The 20,133-nt window shown below is 43.6% G+C and overlaps 2 protein-coding genes across 6 annotated transcripts in view; one reads left to right on the plus strand and one right to left on the minus strand.

The window, feature by feature from the left end:
• Positions 1-3,603, minus strand: part of LOC148321472 (uncharacterized) — a 5,069-nt gene extending 1,466 nt beyond the window's left edge. For 2 of the 5 annotated variants that reach the window (XR_015846907.1, XR_015846906.1), the window contains exon 1: positions 1-3,603. This exon is cut by the window's left edge. The gene's annotated coding sequence lies outside the window, so the exon portion shown is untranslated. The other 3 variants (XR_015846909.1, XR_015846908.1, XM_088318924.1) reach the window with 2 other exon arrangements.
• A 3,448-nt stretch (positions 3,604-7,051) lies between these two features.
• kcng2 (potassium voltage-gated channel, subfamily G, member 2) lies at positions 7,052-19,640 on the plus strand. Its single transcript, XM_088318923.1, has 3 exons — positions 7,052-7,366; positions 10,818-11,667; positions 17,093-19,640. The coding sequence occupies exons 2-3, from the start codon at positions 10,891-10,893 to the stop codon at positions 17,903-17,905; spliced, it is 1,590 nt and encodes a 529-aa protein (XP_088175049.1). The 5' UTR covers positions 7,052-7,366; positions 10,818-10,890; the 3' UTR covers positions 17,906-19,640.
• The last annotated feature ends 493 nt before the right edge of the window (positions 19,641-20,133 follow it).

Here is a 20,133-nt window from a genome sequence, read left to right on the forward strand (position 1 = left end):
TCTCGGTCCTGCAAGCCAAAATGAACAATTACTGACGCCTTTTGCATATTAAATGGGCCAAAATTTGGTGACCTCCATTCGGCAGGCTCCCGACGACGTCCTTTTTTTTATTTTTTTTATTCAATGCTGTTTTGAGACCTTTGTCCTGCCTTTCCCTTCATCTGGCTCCTCTTCCATCCTACACAACAAGCACACAAATTTCATCTTGGTGCTTTTGTACTTCTTACGCTGCCGTGGCTCCGCCTCCATCCTGCAACAAGTCAAGTGCATTTGTATCGCCCTTTATTCACAAGAGAGGCTCTCAAAACTCAGGCTTGGCGGAAGAAACCTGGAGAAGTGACCAATCCCCTTCCAGGATGAGCAGGCTGTAAACGGAGGCTGAGACGGCAACATTTCACACAACGCGCTGTTATACAATGTCAAGCAAAACAACACACTCCATTTCAGGAATCCAAACATTGCATGGAGACGCCACACAAGAACTTCTTCTTCCTGTCAAACAAGGCAAAAACATCCAAGTCAGGTGGCGGGCGGGTCACCGACTGGATTGGAGCGTCAACTTTGTAGCTTTCCCTCGCCCGTCCTGCAAAAGGCAGAATGTGCAATTCGTGGCGTGCCGCTCACTGGATTGCGCACGTGTAGAATTTTAACCGTCGTCCGGTGGGTCTCGGAGCCTCTCGGAGCATCCCGCTCCGACGCCGCCTTACAACAACCTGGCGAGGCGAGGGCGGAAAGAACAAGTCCAAGAGGGACAGGTTATTCAAAGTGACTGAAAATCCAATCCATGTCATGCACAAGTCATCTGCAAACTCAAGATGGAATACCAGGAAGAGCCGTTCAGCCCGCCTCCCGACACCGGGCTTTTTGTCCTCTTGTTGCCCGTCAGCAAATCCGGTGGCTCCACAATCCTGAAACACAGAGAGAGGAGAGGATTGATTTGTGTCGAGCAATATGATGGACTCGGCCCTCAAAGTCTACACTGCACACTCCGGCTTTCAATTGCCATCGTCTCACAAGAAAACAACTGCTCTGGATCCAGACAACTAGCGACAATCTCGAGCAACAACAATCCGCTCTCCAAACGCCTTCGACACCTGCCCTCATTTCAAGACAACTTTGCCAGCACGGCACACAATTGGCATCCACAACCAAAGTCAACCAAGGCGCACCCCAGAGCTCAACACTCCACCCAGTCCTGTTCACTTGTTGCCCACACAAGGTGGACTTTGGCGTGCCGCTTGAGTCTCCACTTGACGCCGAATCGCTCCTTTTACTCATGCCAGTCGGCTCCTCTTCCAGCCTGCAAAACACAGACGCGCCGTTACTTGTGCACGACTAACTTTATTTTATTACACAGTATGGCGAAGACGTAGAGGGGGGGGGGGGGGGGGGGGATCACTTTAGACAAGAGCAGACATTCTCGTGAATTCGCTGTGTACAGAAATGCCACACACAAGCTGAAACTTCACGCCAATTTATTTTCCCCTGGTGCGAGGTCCTCTCGCTTGCTTTTTATTGAAGGCTGCTGCGTTCATTTTCAGCTCTGCAGAGAAGCAAAAGAAATTAAGTTAATTTCCCCAACATGTTCATTTTGGATTACAAATACTAACTCGATCGGCGCTTGCCAAAGAAAATGTACGGTTGAAAGCCGTTGCGATAATGCATCGTATTTATGGCGGCAAATACATTTTTGTGGCCGACTTTAGCGAAAACCATCAAACCAAAAATACTTTTAACGGTACTCTAACTCTTCATTTGAGTGATACACGTGCACAATAAGACAGTACAATTTTTCAGTTTGACAAGACTTACCTCAAACCGGACAAATTATCCAACTTTGCGGTCCACAAACGGAGTCGAGTTACAAGTCGGGCTTCGTGGTCCAAATCGGATCAAAGTGTCCCCCGACCGGAAATCGGAGAAATGAACGGTTGCGACCTACGTGTTGGTCATATAATCAAATGGCAATGGAAGAATAAAGTTGTAATTTTTGATTGCAGTTGGCGCAAAAATTTTTTTTAATGTTAAGTATTGACAACTGGCATCAAGGATTAGACAAAAATCACATTAACAAGTTTGCAAAAACAAAGACTCAAGGAAATTAATTGCACATCTGAGAATAAATACCTCAGCCCATGATTAAAAAAAAATAGTTACAAATGCAATTGCCTCCCTCATATTAGGTGAGCGGACAAAAACATATTTTTATTTTTTACCATGACAGTAAACGTCACGAGACCAGACAAGGAAGTCAAAAATAAAAAAAGGTTATTTATAGCACCTGAAATCAAATGCATCATATGTAATACAGAGCAACAATTAGTCAAAAAACAGTTCACTTCTCAAGAACAAAGTCATCAAATGTGTAATTTACCACACTTAAGACACAAAGCAAAAAGAGCTGGCCAGCATTAAAAACAAACAAACATTTTGAAAGCGCTGCATAAACCAGAGAGCACAATGTGCAAAATCAAGCAAAGGGAAGTGAATTATGACGTGCTGTGCTCAAACCTCAAACGCAGTCGCATCCCTCAAGTGTGCAAATCGTGCAAGAAGCGAAATGGCAAACAAACGACAAACATGGTCATGTGTGTTCACTTAGCTTCGAAAAGCTCACACAGTCGGACGCCATCTTGCCGCGCCTGCGGCCTGTTCTTGACGATTCGCTTTGTCCACACCTGGCTCCCATTGATCTGCAGGCAAAGTAACCAAGGTGCACGCCAGAGCTATGTTATAAAATGCTACTATCAGATATCCAAACAAAAAAAACGTTTGAAAGCGTGGCACCAAATAAAGAGAATAATGTGTAAAATCGAGCAAAAGGAAGTATATTGTGACGTGCTGTGCTCAAACGCAGTCGCGTCCCTCAAGTGTGCAAATCGTGCAAGAAGCGGAATGGCAAACAAACGACAAACATTTGCTCGTGTGTTCACTTAGCTTAGAAACGCTCACGCGGTCAGACGCCATCTTGCCGCGTCTGCGGCCTGTACTTGATAATTCCCTTCGTCCACACCTGTCTCCAATTGAGCTGCAGGCCTGACGTCACGTCCGCCCAACGTGACCTGTCGACCTGACGTCACGTCCGCCCAAATTGACCTGTCGGCCTGACGTCACGTCCCGCAATCCAAGCCAACATCCTTCTGCCCCTTTCAACGGCACATCGCACACTCACGTAACTTAGTACCGATCAAGATGACTGCTTTGGCCTGCCGTGGAAATTATTGCTAAAACACTTTATTTCGGATTCACCGCAAGCATTTCTCAAACTGACCAGAAGATGGCGATAACGTAGCGCCTGAAGACGATATAGTGTTGTTGTCATGACAGCCAGACTGTCTTACTTTTTAGCACTTAAATTATTGTGGCGTAAAATTTTAGCAACATTTCCTTTTGGGTTATTCCATTGTTGTAGCAAAACCATTTACAAACGTGTATTTCAGTCCATAAACGTGTAAAAATAATATGTATCTGCAACCACAGGCACACACGTGTAACATGAATCTGACAACGCATAATGTGTACCAAGAATCAACAAACGTGTTCATTGATTTGCATGCGCAAACACGTGATGGAATGCGAACATAAAACCGTAAGCGGGGGATTTGTAAACACTGGTCCTCTTGATTGTCTGAGTTCTTCCATGAGGCTTTTGCTGCAGTCCTGCCGTGGACGAATCCCAAATGCAGTGGCGATTTGCAAATGCGTATTGAAGACTTGTGTGTGGCTCCGTAGCTACACATTCAGACCACAACGCTAGTATTCTACAGCGGCAGCAGGCAGATGACCCGATGAATTCTAGTTGGTGTGCAGCGTTTACTAAATAAAAAAAATAAATAAACGAATTTCAAAAAATTGTTTACTAAATGCAATAAAGAGAAGCATTGCTATTATATCAATTGGCAGGAGTAAGGAAGCTTCGTCCGTTTTATTTTTTTGCGTCAGTGATTATGTTATTGTCACTTCGTTCGCGTATCGACCCATGTTCTTGTTACTACCACTAGAGGTCAGTGCTGCCTAGGGTATCGCGTTTTATGACCGGATGTTCATGTGGAGGAACGACGAAGAAAATACGTACTGACTACGTGACTTGGGTGTGTAATGTCCACAGCACAGTTAGTTCCACTTTATTCTTGCATTTATTCCAATTTAAATTATGTTAAATAAATTATACTTGCCTATGGGTCGATAGAATCAATGTTATTCATGAATACATTGGCGGTACTGGGCTGGTAGAATACTAGCGCCCCCTTTTGGTGTGAATGTGTAGCTAGGGAGCCACACACAAGTTTCCAGATACGCATTTGTGAGTTGTCCACGGCAAGACTCCAGCAAAAATCACATGTAAGAATGCAGCCATTCAAGAAGCGCAGTGTTTACTTTTGACTTCACGTTGCATCATATTTGCATCAAAGTTCCTGAAAATGAGTAGGATGCAAGGCAGCATTATTTACTGCACACATACAGGCACTTGTGTTGTTGAGCTGCTTGCATCTTTTCGTTGATACAAGTCCTAACTCGATAACCCGACTGATGTTTCACAGAGTAGCATAAAGGATATTGTTTCCCTCCACAGCTGGACTGAGTTGAGCGTATTCATTTAGCTGAGCCGTTCTCTAACAATGGAAAGGAAAACAAAAAAACAGACCTTTGTCAACTTTGTCAAAATGACTCATCCGTGCCGTTGTTGATTTCCGCCTTCATAAAGGGCTCAGGCCGTGGACTAAAGTGGCAGCCCCTTGTGTGCTGTCATGTCTTTGCAAAAAGGGTTGACTTAATCAGGAAGTGTCTTCTGGACGCAGTAGGATGTGGACGAGCGCTCGGTGCCGATTGCCTTCGAGATTTAGAGACTTAAGCCGCGATTGCAACTTTTAACCGCGTGTGAATCATCTTTTACAGGGAGGATTGTGAGAGGTCCACGTCCACTTAAGCTCGTCGCCTCCCGATATGGGCCCAATTATTTTGTAGACTGATAGATAAGGGGGACATTGAGGACATACTGAGCCCCCTAAACATTATGCATTACACATTACGCATGCAAGCGCACACATGAAAAGTCCAGCATTGAGACGATTGCGGCGTACCTTTTACCCATTCCTCCTCGCTCATTTGAATTTCTAATTCACGTGGGCACCGGCGGAATAAAGGCGCATGTCGTAAGGACGCATACGAGAGAGCGTGTCAATCGCGGCCTAGGCGACACCTCCGCGGGCTCTTCCCGGTCCCCCTTTATGCTCCGAGCCGCCTGCTGACATTTGCGGAAAGACAGAAAAATTGAGCGCACAATGGATGTCATTGATTCAAGTGCTTTCTTTCCAAAGTGATTTGGCCATTATGAGTCATTATCTCGGAAAACGACAACTTTGGAGTGAGGGAGCCGACTTCTATTCCACTTGATGTCTGCCTGACCATTTGTGTCACTGCGTGTTGCGGTGTCGCCATCCGAAAAATCCATTGAACACCGTTTTGTGCACCCCAGCAGGTCAAATTTAACACTTTGAATGCAATTGCTGTGAACTTTTTTTTTTTTTAATAGGAAAGTGCAGATAAAAGTCTTGACCAACTCTGGTTTGATCATTAAGTTGGAAAAGTTATATAAAAATAAATAAATAAATAATCCAAAAAATATCAAAATAATACATGTTAAGCGGATCTCTGGAAATTTGACCGGTCCAAGCCGCTTGTGCTTGAGCAAAGAGTGTCACGTTAAATCGAAAAAAAATTTTGCAATTTAAAAGTAGAAGTTATGACGTAATATACGCACACAACTAAATACTACCACTACGACAAAATAGTTTGTAAAGTTTGACAAACGTAAAATTGTTTCACTGGTGATACGCAGATACTTGTGCACACTTGCGATCGTCTCAAAAATGTGTTTAATTTTTTTAATTGCTTTTTTTAATGACTGGCTAGGAATCTAAATACAGCAGTACAGTAGCTAGCCTTCATGCATGTTCTAATGGAACAGCAAGATGCAAAGTGAAAATTGCGCAGCTAATTTGAATCCCAGTACTTTCAGTTTACCTTTTGACATCTTTGAGGAGGAACGAACCTTTTGTTTAGATGCACGTGAGCATTTCCAGTCAAGCCCTCGTGGTCGACCTCAGGCTTAAGGAGAAATCCAGCCCTGCGGTGAGCATCCCATTAATGTCGGTGAGTCATAATTAGACGGCCGAAGTGCAGTACCCTTGAGAAGGAAGCTCTAAAAAAAAAAAAAAATGTGAGAGTGAGACTCAATCCCACAAGAAATGGATGATGTGAATCTAGGAGATTGGCCTCAGAATGTTAGAATGTGAGCCTCATCAAGGAAATTCTCCAAATGGCGCACAAACGAGGCGTTCGTGGCTCAGCCGGCGTGCCAGATGTGCTGCGGAGATTTAAAAGACAGAAATGTTCAAAATATGAAAGCACACATTCAGCTGATGAATACTGCAAAAAAAAATAATAAGTCAATTAAAATCCGCAGCACCGGATCTCAGTGTACTCGTTTATTTATGAAGTGCATCTAATAAAGTAACCTTGAGATGAATAAGTAAGACAGCCGCGTTGTCACCAAGGGCAAAACATTTTGTGAAGCGGCAGTCAAGCTAAGTCATACTTGCTGTTCGGTGGCAAAGGTTCAGAAATGGTCACCTATTTCTGAAAACTTTCCATCGAAGCTTTAGGTGAGGAATCCGTTGGTGGGGGGAAACGCTTTACAAAGGAATTAATGAACATTAATATTTCACCCCCAAAAAATACATCTTCATGGAGACATTAAAAAAAAAAAAAAAAAACTCCAGTCAAACACAAAGTAAAGGTGTCTTAATAGGCCTCCATGAGGGACACCGCCTGATTACATTTCCAACGTGTCCGCTCTAAGATTTGGGGTCAGTATGGCCGTCCATTGAAGTCCCTCAGGCTGCGATCTCATGTACGTCTCCTCCATGATAAGCCGGTGAACCCCCACATGTACAACGGAGCTCTTTTAAATGACAGTTTGCCACTTCAGTGGAGTGAAGAGGGAGGAAGTGGATGACAAACAACCCACATGACGCTGTCACACACACACGAGCGCACACACAGCATCACCACTGGAAACTGCTTTTTCTTTCAGTCCACACTGAGAGGAGCCTTGAGAAGGAGCGTGCTGAGCTCCTTCTGTGTTTGTGCGTGTGCAGCTTTCCGTCCGGATTTCTTTTCCTCGTGTGCTTCGTGTGCGTAAAATGCGCATCTGGGTGGACTCGCCGGCGCTCATATTGCCTTCCTCCCCCCTCGCGTCGTCCCGCGGCGTGTGCGTGGGAAACTTGTCGGCATGCGGCGCATTGACGGCTGCGCGGACGCGCGGAACACGTTGAAGCAGATGGACTCGGGCTCGGCCAGCTGGGTAAGTCTTGTTCTTGCTTAGTGGATCGGCGAATCGGCGATTTTACAAGTGCGATGTGTCAATTGCGAGCTTGAGCGTGGACGTGTTGCATGCTAGTTTATGGTCTGCTCTTAAGGGGAGACTTTGTTGCGCTCAATTGATGAGTCCTGTGAGAATTTGTCATTACACCTTTCTTGATGACATCATCAGCCCACTGATAACGTGCATGAATACGGATGCACTCTTAAGGAGGACAAACATGACGACATGGTGTGTGTGCGCGCACGTGTGTGTGTGAGAGAGATTTTGTGCGCGGGGGAAAGCAGGTTAAAAAATAAATAAATAAATAAAAGTGAAGTTGTGAAAAACCATAAGCTGTCTTCTTGGGTTAACTTGAGAAGTGTTTTAATTTCGATTGAGTCAATCATGTTGCCGAATCTTTTTGACCTATAAAACTATCCTCATGAATTATTAAATCTGTATTATTTTGTGGGGCATTATAAATATCAAAACGCTTATCAAATTTTAAGCAATTAATATTAATAAAAATATATAATAATAAAAAAATAAAAGTATGGCGATTGTAATGGCGATTTTATGGTTAAATTGATTGTAAGATTGTAAAACTGCATAAAAAAATAATTAAATGCATTATCATTGTTAAGATTACTTAATCAAACTAAAAATAATAAATAAAATACTTATAAATAGCTTTTAAGTCCCTATATTTACTTATATAATATTAAAATAATCAAGTGTTTTAATTATAATTGAATCTTAACTAATATTATACAGACCTGATTTAATTATATAGTTATGACTTTTTGAGGACAATTACTATTGAAATAATCCAAAACGTTCATAAAAAAATATTCATGATGTTCCCGCATCTCCATCATCTATTTTAAGATGCCAATATCCTAACTACAATTATGATTGTAATAAAGACTCTCGACATCTTATGATAAAACTACTTTGAAATTATGAAAAATAAACATTATTGCCACCATTCTTTTTGTTCTCATTTATTTTTAAAGACCCCCTTTTAAAATGCCACGTGCCTTTGTACAACAAATCCGAACTACACATTATGATTTTGGAGTGGTGACATAAAACGGTTGTGGAAGTGCCACTGCATCATTTTAATTGTCGCCCAAATATTAGGAATGACATTGTCCAACGACTACAAGCGCAATCATAAACCGAAGCGAAATGGCTCAGCGGTAAGGTGGCGGACGTTTTTGAAGTGAACGAGGGTCCAAACGGTCAAAGGCTCTCGTGTGACGAGTCCTCTCTCGGCTGATTGTTGCAGCACTTGACGGCCGTTTTGCATCAATCACCTTTGCCTGCCGCCGTTCGTCTGGCGCTCTGAGCGGAGGGGGGACCCTGTGAGTGATGGAGACTTTGGAAGCCAGTCTAGGGAGGGAGGGGTTTTAGATCTCAATGATATATCTCATAGGATGGAGTACAACCCTTACATTTTTTGTAAATATTTAGATCTCGCATAGAATTACCGTTCCCTCAAAACAACTAAATTTGGGGGACACTCGCACAGTCTTAAACTGGTCACTGTCAGTTCACGGTCGTCACACAAGACGCACGCTACTATTTATGTCATTTCCTCCGTGTTTTTCCGGTAAAGCTCCAATCAATTATTTACAAAAATGTCACTTTGGTGATTTACTGTATGTTCACGCAGTCTAGCGAGTCCCATTTGCATGCATAACTGGGTTTTTGCCTTGTTTGGAAAAGTTTCCTTTGAGGATGAGAAGCGGAGGAAGGTGACTTACATATGATGATTTATGCAAGTACACCTGGGAAGGAGTCGAGTTTAAAATATGTATGCCGTCAAATATGAATGCAGTGAGTGTCGATTTTGAAATGCAGACTCGGTCGGCCTCAACATTAGGTACACCGGCACAATTGAAAGGCATCTTTATAATCACAAAGAAAATGCCGGGTTGTTTTCCGAACCCACTTGCTAGGCTGCTGTGGATTTTGAGCAGATTGGGTTACTCGTACCAAAAGTTGGGTTCACTATTTTGACTCAGCAGATTGGGTCAAATTCTCAACCCAATTCACTGGGAATAATTAACCCAGAATTTTCTTGGTGCCGTTTGTCGCCGGTGCTGGGTTAGCAATTTCGAAGCTAGTTGTTAGCACTCGGGGTTCGAATCACTTCATCACCGAAGACTAAATATTCTCAAGGCTCGGTGGTCGTTTGTTTATATGTGCCCTGCGATCGGCTGCAAACGAGGACAAGCGCTGGAGAAAATGAAAGGATGGATGGTAAAAATTGGAATTAGTCGTCGTACCAAATGAGTGCGCTAATGTTTTTCGCAACAAATCCTTAATTCCGAGCTATTCGAAACCTTTACATAATAAATAACGACATTCATTATTAATACGCGCTTTTTGTGTCTACGCATTATATAAGGTTTGACAAAGCGTGTCGGGCTCGTTTACTGGCGTCGCGATGCTAACTATGCAAATGATCGGTGATGTGTTTTGCACTTTGTCAGGGCGTATAGATGAAGTGAGAATTTTCCCCCCCGTAACAAATTGCGTATAAAGGTTCTCAGATGGGTATTCCGAGATTCTAAATGGATTGTTTTATATCTAGAGCCTTGAAGTGTATCACGTATATTCGGCTTACGACACTACGGGAACAGAATTCCATCATGCATTTAATATACTTAAAAGTTAAATACAACTGACCTGCACTAGGATTTTATTATTTTTTTTTGTTTTAAATTGTAGCGGTTGAGAATCGCTGCTAAAACTTCAGAGTGTTTTAACCATTTCCTGTCAGCAGGATGTGTCTCCAGATGCTCGCCTTAAATAAAAGACGACATGTCTCAGCTTGTTAACGTGAACTCGCAGTCGTAGAGCCGGAGATAAGTTGGCCAAAAAAAAAAAAAAAAACTTTCAACATGACCGTCTAAGATGTGATGTTCTTCCTTTATGCCTCGCTTGCATCCAGAGAGCATTCAAGTGCAAATGGTCCTTATTTTCTCTTTCTGCTCTCTCCTACCTTCATTTTAAGCCATTAGCTCTTTCGTGTGGAGACTTTGGTGTGCGGTTGAGAGACGTGCTCACCGCTGCCACACAACGGTACACTATTACGGCATAATGCAAGCTCTTTGTTTGTCTTCCAGTGCAGTGTATTAGAGCACCGCTGAACTTGAGAGGCGTGTAATATGGCTAATGCGTGTTTCCTTTACGGCTTGATTGTACTTTTGTTTCGCAGCCTATTGATTCAAAAACGAGAAATTGCTTCTAATTTTGTGCACTGGACGGTGCTCTGGCAACAATTTCAATGACAATCTGAGATGAGTTGTTACTCACGATTTGGAGTACAACAACCTGTATGAGTTAGTTGGGATGCGTGTCGTGTCTTGATACTCACCAACAGAATTGCAGTTTCTTGACTTTCGGCGCAACTGACGTTCTGTTTCTGCATCTGCAACAGAGCGGTGGCGTGTTGCTGAATGGCTGACAAGCTGCAAGCCTCCTTCCCGCCCTCGTGAAACAACGCGGTCACCATGTACCAGGAGGTGGCGTTCCTGGCCGGCAGCACCGAGCGCCAGTTCACCACTTTCCACTTCAAGCGCGTGGAGAACCCGCAGGAGGTCTCTTCCAAGAAGGGCGTCTTCTACAAGCGGGCCCAGCGCCTCGTTAAGCCCCAGGCCCGTCAGGCGGATGCCGACGACGGGGTGGTCATCATCAACGTGGGCGGAATCAAGTACCGCATCCCCTGGTCCACCTTGGACGAGTTCCCCATGACCAGGCTGGGGAAGCTGCGCGGCTGCAGCAACGAGGCCGAGATCATGGACGTGTGCGACGACTACGACGGCACCCGCAACGAGTTCTTCTTCGACCGCAGCCCGTCGGCCTTCCGCACCATCGTCACGTTCCTGGCGGCGGGCAAGCTGCGGCTGCTCAGGGAGATGTGTGCCCTTTCCTTCCAGGAGGAGCTCCTCTACTGGGGCGTGGAGGAGAACAAGCTGGACTGGTGCTGCCTGAGGAAGTTGCGCCTGCGCCAGGACGAGTACAAGGAGATGCGGAGGCTGGAGGAAGAGGAGGCCGAGCCGACCGAGACGGCCGTGCCGCCGTCGTGCGAGGAGAGCCGGCAGCCGACCGCCGGCCCGGACGACATCCAGGAGGGTGGCTGCATGCGGAGGCTGAGGGACATGGTGGAGAACCCCCACTCCGGAATCCCCGGCAAGATCTTCGCCTGCCTGTCCGTCTTGTTTGTCGCCATCACTGCTGTGACGCTCTGTATCAGCACCATGCCGGACCTCAGGGAGGAGGAAGAGAGGGTGAGTTCAATGTCAATTTTATTTTTTCCGTTAAGTATCTGTGGCTGGTATCGGCTGTCTTCACAAGTACAGATACCTTAAAATAATACTGGTGTTGGCCCGATACGAGGCCTGGCATCAGTAGTTCCCATCTCTGCCTTTTAAGCACGTCAACAAATGAAAATGTGACATTTAAAGAAGTTGCAAGAAGGAAACTAGCCACAAGGAACAAAGAGAATAAATAAATAAACCATGCGCCTTCACATGAGAGGAACAAGTGGGATCGGTCTTTTAGCAGGACAGCCTTAAGGGATGCATACAATCGAGATTATGCCGATGCGGCAGCCCACATCGAGTACCCGGCGTGGAGCTTCAGTGTAAATCATGGTGACAGAGACACAAGCTCAGGGACACGCGGCGGCTCCGTGTGAGCGTCACCTTATTGTGTTGGCTGCCTTCGCCTGTCACCGCCACGTCGAGGCTCCCCGCCGCAGCAGCCAAGACGACACAAAGACGGGCTAACGACCACGCAGGTCACGGGAAAATGGAGGGCTTTCTCGATTTGGGCATTTTCGCGCCTTTTCTTCCCGATATTTGATTTGATTTTAAGTTTGTTATGTAACCCGATGCTTATGCAAATTGTAACTGAAATCCTAATCCGTACAGATAAAGCTTATATACTGTTATCTGCCCAATTGCGGAAACCATTTTTTTATGCAATAGAATAGCACAAATTTCTGATTCAGCATTCACAAGTTTCTTTGGATCCATCATCTGCTATTTACCTATTAATATTGCTTTGCTGTCATGTTGTGGCATCACGTTGCCAAGAAATTACACAAAAATTAATCAGGCAGTTTTTGCATCATCCTGCTAAAAAAAAATAATAAAGTAAGAAGCAGCAAGCCAAATGATGGCTCATATTTTTGTCCAAGTGTGTCCAATTTCCTTTTACCACAACAGTATCAGGAGAGCTCTGACTCACTGCAACAGCAAATAAGTCGAAAACAGAGCCACTGGCAGAAGGGATGTGAAATTACACCAAAAAGCACGCACAGACATGGATTTTAGCTTACAGGACAACCCGAGTGCTAATTGATACCCGAACACGGCCGTCATTTCGACCCAAACCTCGACTTCATTTCACTAATTCCCCCTCGTGAATGATGCATAAGCCGAGCGTGATTAAAAAAAACCTCTCTGTCAAACACGTCTTCTTCAACGGAGGAGGATGAAGGCTTTCTCCGTAAGAGGGAGATAAGATGACATGCATGGTAATCTTTAAAACCGCTCAGAGGATCTGAGGAGTCTGTGGTTGATATGCGAGTTAACAATCACCACATAAAGTGGTTTAAGGTGGAAGTGGCTAAACAATACAGTTGTAAGAAAAAGTAGATAAACACAATACAAGTTGGAAAATATATGTCCACCTAAGAAAAGTACTTCTCCGAGCGCTAACAAGACTCAGGAGTCAGCCAACGTAGAATCCAAATCAACGGGAAGTTATTTCAAGTGTTAACTGCACTGCCCTGTAAAAACAGCAGTTTAGAGTTCGCCATTTCCAAGAAGCAATTCCAGAGAAGGGAAGCGATAGATGGATAGATGCTAACAAAGCCGCTGTTGTCAGACGCCATCCGCAAAAACCTGCCATCGCACTTTTATTTTTACTCTGCATTTTCTTTCCTTGCATTCAATTATGAGGAGTGTGACAACCGCAACAAATATGCACTGGGGCGTCGCGCAGTCTTTGGATTCATGCCATTATAAATATGACATTCTTGAAATAGCGTCATCTTGAAACAACAGTAAAACACAAGCGCACGATAAAGGTCAATATCATGCCAGCGACCGAGATGGCTAGATGAACGTGTTGCATTTGCGCGAGCATGAATCCAAACAAGGTGTTGAAGTAAACCGGCCCTTTAGGTGATGGAGAGCGTGTTTACCGCAGTTCCGACAATCGTCTCAGAAGTCTAAGAGCAGCGACGGCACGTAATTGAATGCAAGTCTGCGGCGTCGGCCAAGCAGCGACACTCGTGAAAGCGCATGGCGCGCTGTTAACTTGTGTGTGAAGCCGAGCACTTTGCATGCAGTCGAACTCGGCACGGTGAAGCGCTTGAGCTAATTACGCCGTCTCCTTCCATGGAAGGGCGGGCACTCTATTTATTTGTTGAAGCATATGCTGATTGTTGCAGGCCGGTAATGCGACACAGGAAGTGGTGGTTGTTCGAGCAATGTGGTCACATGACCTGGCCCGATGGTGACAGGACGGAGCCAAGGACGGAGCCAAGCACTCAGGCGGTCTGACTCGTCTAATGGACGGTCCATTTTGCAAAGACCTTTTCTTCGCTTATTTTGAGCACGTCATATTTGAGAAATATGGCGATTCAATTTATTTTAGCGGAATACCCCACATGCGGTGTTCATCTTCACCCGATCCGTGTCGCTAAAAGTTTGATGTAAATCCCCGTTTGGATGGCAAATGTCAGCATTTTGCTATTTACGCAGAAGACGCGACGGATCCGTCATTTCTGCTGACAGTTCTATTCATCATCAGAAAGAAAAGTGTCATCGATCACGAGCGGATGCGATTTGTGCTACTTCTCGCTTGCTCACTGCAAGGTGGCATAAAAATAAAAAATAAAAGATTTTGTCTCTCATATATGTAAAAAAAATATATAATTAAAACAATAAGAATTTGAATTTGTTTTTTTTTTGTATTATTACTACACAAAAACGATCAAATGTTCCCATAAAATGACTTTTTTTTAGTCTTGTCAACTTTCGAAAATTACGAAAAAAAAAAAAATACGTAAGCCACTAGGATAATTGCAATCAATATGATGAGATTGGACGCGTTGGGTATATACGAGATTTAAAAGGTTTTTAACGAGAACAAATGATCCGGAAAATGTATCAAGACAAAACATGACAAGTCCAGTCTAGATGAGGTGTTGTGTTCAGGGACATCCCGTTTAAATGAGGATGCTGTGGCTTTGATTGCATTAGTGCCACTCATGCCTTCAAATCTTAATCGCATTTGGACTAAACGGCACCTGGAGCCTCATTTAAGATAATTGACATCTGGCAGGAAGGCAGGCTTGCCCCCCCGCCCAATCCCCCCTCCACCTACCTACATCTCGACCAAGGGATAAAAGACATCTTCCCAACACTTCCTTTCAAACAAAGGAAGGAAGCACTAAAGGACATTGAGTGGGAAGTCTCGCGGGGATGCGAGGGTAACAGTTGTGTCAGAAGCTAATCAAATATGGGGCTTTTTGTCTTCCACAACGCCTCTTCTGCTACACTCCAATCAGTCAAAATGTGCGGTTGTAAAAGCACCACGTTGATGTCATGATGGAAGTTTACAAGAGAGGGGGAATTGGAATGAACAAATACTTGGAAGGAAAAAAAAAGAAAAAAAAGGGGGGGGGGAGTGGCATCATTAGCGAATTATATAACAAAACAAGATTACTTAATTTTTTTATTGAGGGGAGGGGCGACAGTAAAAATATAAAGACAAATATCGACCCCAAAACTGTGAAATTATTCATATTTCTTTTTTTTGTGGTTCATGGAAAATTACGTAATGTAACAGCATTTTCTATTTTTAGTTCGGGGAATAGGAAAATGGTTACTAAGCACCAAAAGTAAAGTTAAAAAGGGCATCCTATAGCCCAACACCGAATTGAACTTGAATACATTTTCAAAGATGCCATGTGGATGTTAGGAAGGTGCGTTGAAGTTTCAAAACATACACACATTCACACTATTAAAACGCGCACCCTCATTTTGGAGCTTAACTGACTCGAAGCAAACAAGGCCAGTAAATAAACGGAATCAATTGAGAGGAAAGTGCAGCTGAGGAGTCAACCGTTTCCACGCTTGTCTTGAGCTTGTCTTGATGGACTCGTGACAGGAAGCTGAAAGCACGAGTGTTAGGCCGTGACATGTTGAAAGTGTCGAGTTTGTTTGGATGTGATTTTATTTAGAAAAACTTTAAAAAAAAAAAAAAGCTTTTCGGGATCATTTGCATAAAGATTAGCATAGTGTGGCAAACATTTCATGACCATTCACTTGCCTCAATATATTGCCAATTGCATTTGGCACATTAAAGCCAATGAATAGGAATAAAAGAAAATCGTCCCCCCCCCTTTTCTTTTTTAAATCATTGTCATGTTTGCCCGCATGGATGGAATGCCTCCAGATTGATTTTCCATTTCAACATAAGAGCCTGCGGCAAAGTGCCTGTGGGACAGCGCTGTTTGTTGTTTATTTCACGCTCACCGTGGACACTCGGGCAAATCAAGTGCAATTAAATAATAATAATAATAATAAAATAATAATAATATTAATAATAATAATAATAACAATAAGAAGAAGATTATTATTATTATTATTATTAATAATAATAATAATGATAATAGGACTTTAAAATGAGCACTCTCTATCTCTGCTTGCATTTTTGGGTGTCAAAATAAATATAATAAGTGACGTTTTCGTCCCAAATAATCCCCCCCAAAAGCATCAATAAAAAATGCGAGGTAGCGTTTGGTTCTACGTTCACAGTTTAATGGCTGGTGCCATCGATAAAAAAAAAAAAGTCCCAGTGTCTACAGCTTCCCATTTATCGCAGAGCACAAAGTGAATGCTTAATAAGACTGAAAGGTAAATGTGTAAAGATGAAAAGCAAGCAGTTCTCATTTGCGCTGCGCTTCAGGGCCGACTGACTTAATAACCAAACAATGTCTTGTAATTATCTGCTGAAATATTCATGAGCGCGGACGACTGATGACAGAAAGAGATTAATTCAGCTTTTTTTTTCTTTTTTCGCCCAGCACACCTTTGATGGTGTGTCAGTGCCTTTTTGTTTTGTTTTCACACTTAATGAATGTTCATCACCTTTCTTTTGTTTATTAGAAACAACAAAGTCTCAAGGCTCGAGACTCGCAAAGCGCTTTGACTTGACGACAGCGACACTTTCGTATTTATCTCGACACTTTGAAAGCATTCTTGAGAGAGTAAAACAAGCGAGAATTACAAATTGTATTTAAAACAAGCGCATCATTTTGCCTCGGAGAAGCTTAATGCTGACACACAATCCAAAACGCCATAGCACGGCTAACAAATAGTTTTCTACTGCTTCAAGCGATGGATATTTGAACACAAAGACTGCAGCAACACTTAGTCAATTTAACAATGCTCATTAGCATAAACTCATTACCCTCTGCAAAAAACAGTTATATAAAAACTGAAGCTTATTGAGTTCTTATTCCCTTTTTGTTGTACGACTATACTGCATCGTTATGAATTCTAGACCAGATGGCGCTACAAAAAAAAATAAAAATACAGACTGTACTGAAAAGTTCAATCCAACTGATAGTGTGTACCTTGGTAGAGTTGCAAATGTCGCTTACCTTCATGCCATTGTCGGTTGGTCCTGCAGGGGGAGTGCTCCCAGAGGTGCTTCAACATCTTTGTGCTGGAGACGGTGTGCGTGGCGTGGTTCTCCCTGGAGTTCGTGCTGCGCTTCATCCAGACTCAGAGCAAGTGCATGTTCCTGCGCACGCCGCTTAACGTCATCGACGTGGTGGCCCTCTTGCCGTACTACATCACCCTCATCGTTGACTCGCTGTCGGTGGGCGGCAAGCCGGCGGGCTCCGGGAACAACTACCTGGAGAAGGTGGGCCTCGTCTTGCGCGTGCTCCGGGCCCTGCGGATCTTCTACGTCATGAGGCTGGCGCGCCATTCGCTGGGCCTGCAGACGCTGGGCCTGACGGTGAGGAGGTGCACGCGGGAGTTTGGGCTGCTGCTTCTCTTCCTGTGCGTGGCCATGGCGCTCTTCTCCCCGCTGGTGTTCCTCGCCGAGAGCGAGTTCGGCGCCAAGCAGGAGTTCACCAGCATCCCCGGCAGCTACTGGTGGGCGGTCATCTCCATGACCACGGTGGGATACGGCGACATGGTGCCAAGGAGCATCCCCGGCCAGGTGGTGGCACTCAGCAGCATCCTGAGCGGCATCCTGCTCATGGCGTTCCCCGTCACGTCCATCTTTCACACCTTCTCGAGGTCCTACGTGGAACTGAAGGAGGAGCAGAACCGAGCGCTGAGGCAGAAGCCGGACTCGCAGGACAGCACCAAGTCACAGAACAGCGAAGACTCGCAGGAGACGGACAGCTACCAAGGCGCCGCCGCGGCCGCCATCTCGGCTGTGCAGAGAAGGAAGTCCTTGGCTCTGCACAGAGAGCAGATCCAGACTTAAAGGGTCCTTCCACGGAATGGTCTGATCTTCAAGAACTTGAAACATAAGTCGGAGTTCCTGCTTGGACCTTGTGAAACTTTGTTTGGACTTTGGAATCAAAGCGGATAAATTAATGATCCACATGACAAAAAAAGAAAAACTACCACAACAACATAAAGACTTTGCAAGATGGGTACACAGGTGACAATCGGGACTAAATTGAGCATTTTTTTTACCAAAAGTCATCAAAGGTTCTATCAAAAACAAAAGAGTGGTACTTCGCTCTCCAATTGCCACGACAACCAACATTGATCGTCGGCCAAAACGAGGCAGAATTTATTCCCAAATAGTACATTTATTTTGACAGAAAGCCAACAATGACAATGGCAATCGTTATCGCTAAAACGTTAGCCGAGCGACTAATTGATTTAGTCTTTTTTTTTATTATTATTTTATTTGATTTTTTTAGCATTTTTGGATAACGAGAAGTTGCCTACAAAAACAACGAAACATTTTTAGCAAGCACATTGTTTAATTTTAATTTTGTTAAATTGATATTGTGACAGTATTTTAAAAATAAGGTAAGCTAATATGCTAATGCTCAATATTTACGATTGAGTGGTCAACAGAATCCGAACAAGCCACGAGCTCTGTGATTTAACCTGATATGGAGCGAAAACCAAATTAAGAGATAAGCTAACGGGTAGCATAGCTTCAAAATAGCTTTCATTGATTTTGTTGTGTATTGTAAGACCGCAAGCCACGACCGAATATTTGACACGTCTCATTTTTTTCAAACAAAATGTTTTCGAGAGAGTAGAGTTGATGGAAACTATCGACGCGCCGTTTCATTCTCGTTTAATCGTCTCATTCAGCACGCACGATGTGTGCCGAGCTAATTATAAGCCACGACGCTGCAAAAAAATAAAAATAAATAAATAAGTAAAGGCTCAACAGTCTGTCGGGAAATTAAATTGACGAGGAAATGAGGAAAGGGATTGACGCCGATCGACTGAAGGAAAACACGAGGGGAAGATAAGTTCAATGCATCCAGACAATGAAGGGGGGGAAAAAAAAACGTCTTGTCTACATTTCTTTTTTTAAATAAGGTCCATGTAAAAGGGAGCAGCTACCAACTAGCCACATTTTAGATTAATGACGACATTGACAATAATCAAAATGATGATCATGATCTCAAATCTGTGCTAGCCATATTTTTTAGAGTTTTCTGAAAAGAACATTGGTGAATGCTGCAATCTTAAAAGAATAGTTCAGAATGGTTTACTTGATATGATTTATTATTAAATTTTTTTTTTTTTTTTTACGGCCCAAGTTGTAGTTAAATCCGGTTGTATTATTGTGTCCGCATGCAATCGCTTGCTGATGCTGGATGATCTGCAAGAACTCTCGAATACATTTACTAAGCATTGTATATATTTTTTTAGAAATCGTGAAGCAATTTTTGGGGTCGTGTTAACCTTTAGTCACATACTGTATATATTCGGAAAAAAAAAAATGGACACCAACAACAAGCATTGAAGTGATGAAACCGAATCTGATGAGACATTTCAGGGAATTCAAGAATGAATGTCGAGTTTGGATTTTCTATTTGAATTTTGGGAACGTCCGAATTCCTTTATCGATGTGAACAGTGTTGTGCGTATCAGTCGCTGACAACCCTTTAGTCATATTTAGCGCTTGGCTGGAGTGCAAAGGGCACAAGAAAAAGTACATAAAGCCTTTGATACATATCCCCCCCACCCCCCCCCATGGGCAGCAGAAACGAAACAGCTGACACGCTTTCAGCCGAGTCAGGCGTTGAAATAATGGATTTCTTAAAACGACGAGTACGGTTGGTGACTCGGTGTGACTGGAGTGCCTTGTCGGGAGGGGGAGAAAAAAAAGGAAAAAAAATGCAATGAAGCTGTGCTTTTGTAAAATCCCACACAGGCATGTTTAGGCTGGCATGCAAGAATTGCACACTTTTATTTCCATCTTTTACATAATTACACTTTTTAAAATGGACGACTGCAATGTATTTGGGTTTTGAAAGAGCCTCTATTGAAGCACGAAATTGTTAGTTAACAATTCATCACACACAAAAGGGATGCAATGAAATTTGCAGGAGTGCGTGCCGTGCCTGTACTTGGACTGCGCTTAGAACATTCCAAATTGTTTGCCTCCCGTCTTTTCTTTTCCCCACCACGTGCGCTGTTAATAATAAACGGAGTGTTTCCACGAGTGATGTT

The sequence above is a fragment of the Idiotropiscis lumnitzeri genome, chromosome 16 (genome assembly GCF_059441095.1).
Source record: "Idiotropiscis lumnitzeri isolate Australia: NSW breed Sydney's pygmy pipehorse chromosome 16, RoL_Ilum_1.0, whole genome shotgun sequence".
NCBI lineage: Eukaryota > Metazoa > Chordata > Actinopteri > Syngnathiformes > Syngnathidae > Idiotropiscis > Idiotropiscis lumnitzeri.

What these genes read in the sequence shown, in the direction of transcription:
- kcng2 (XM_088318923.1), top strand. Translation starts at nt 10,891, where the DNA reads ATGTACCAGGAGGTGGCGTTCCTGGCCGGCAGCACCGAGCGCCAGTTC. An exon ending in TCAGGGAGGAGGAAGAGAGG is followed by an intron (nt 11,668 to 17,092) that starts GTGAGTTCAATG and finishes TTGGTCCTGCAG; the next exon opens with GGGGAGTGCTCCCAGAGGTG.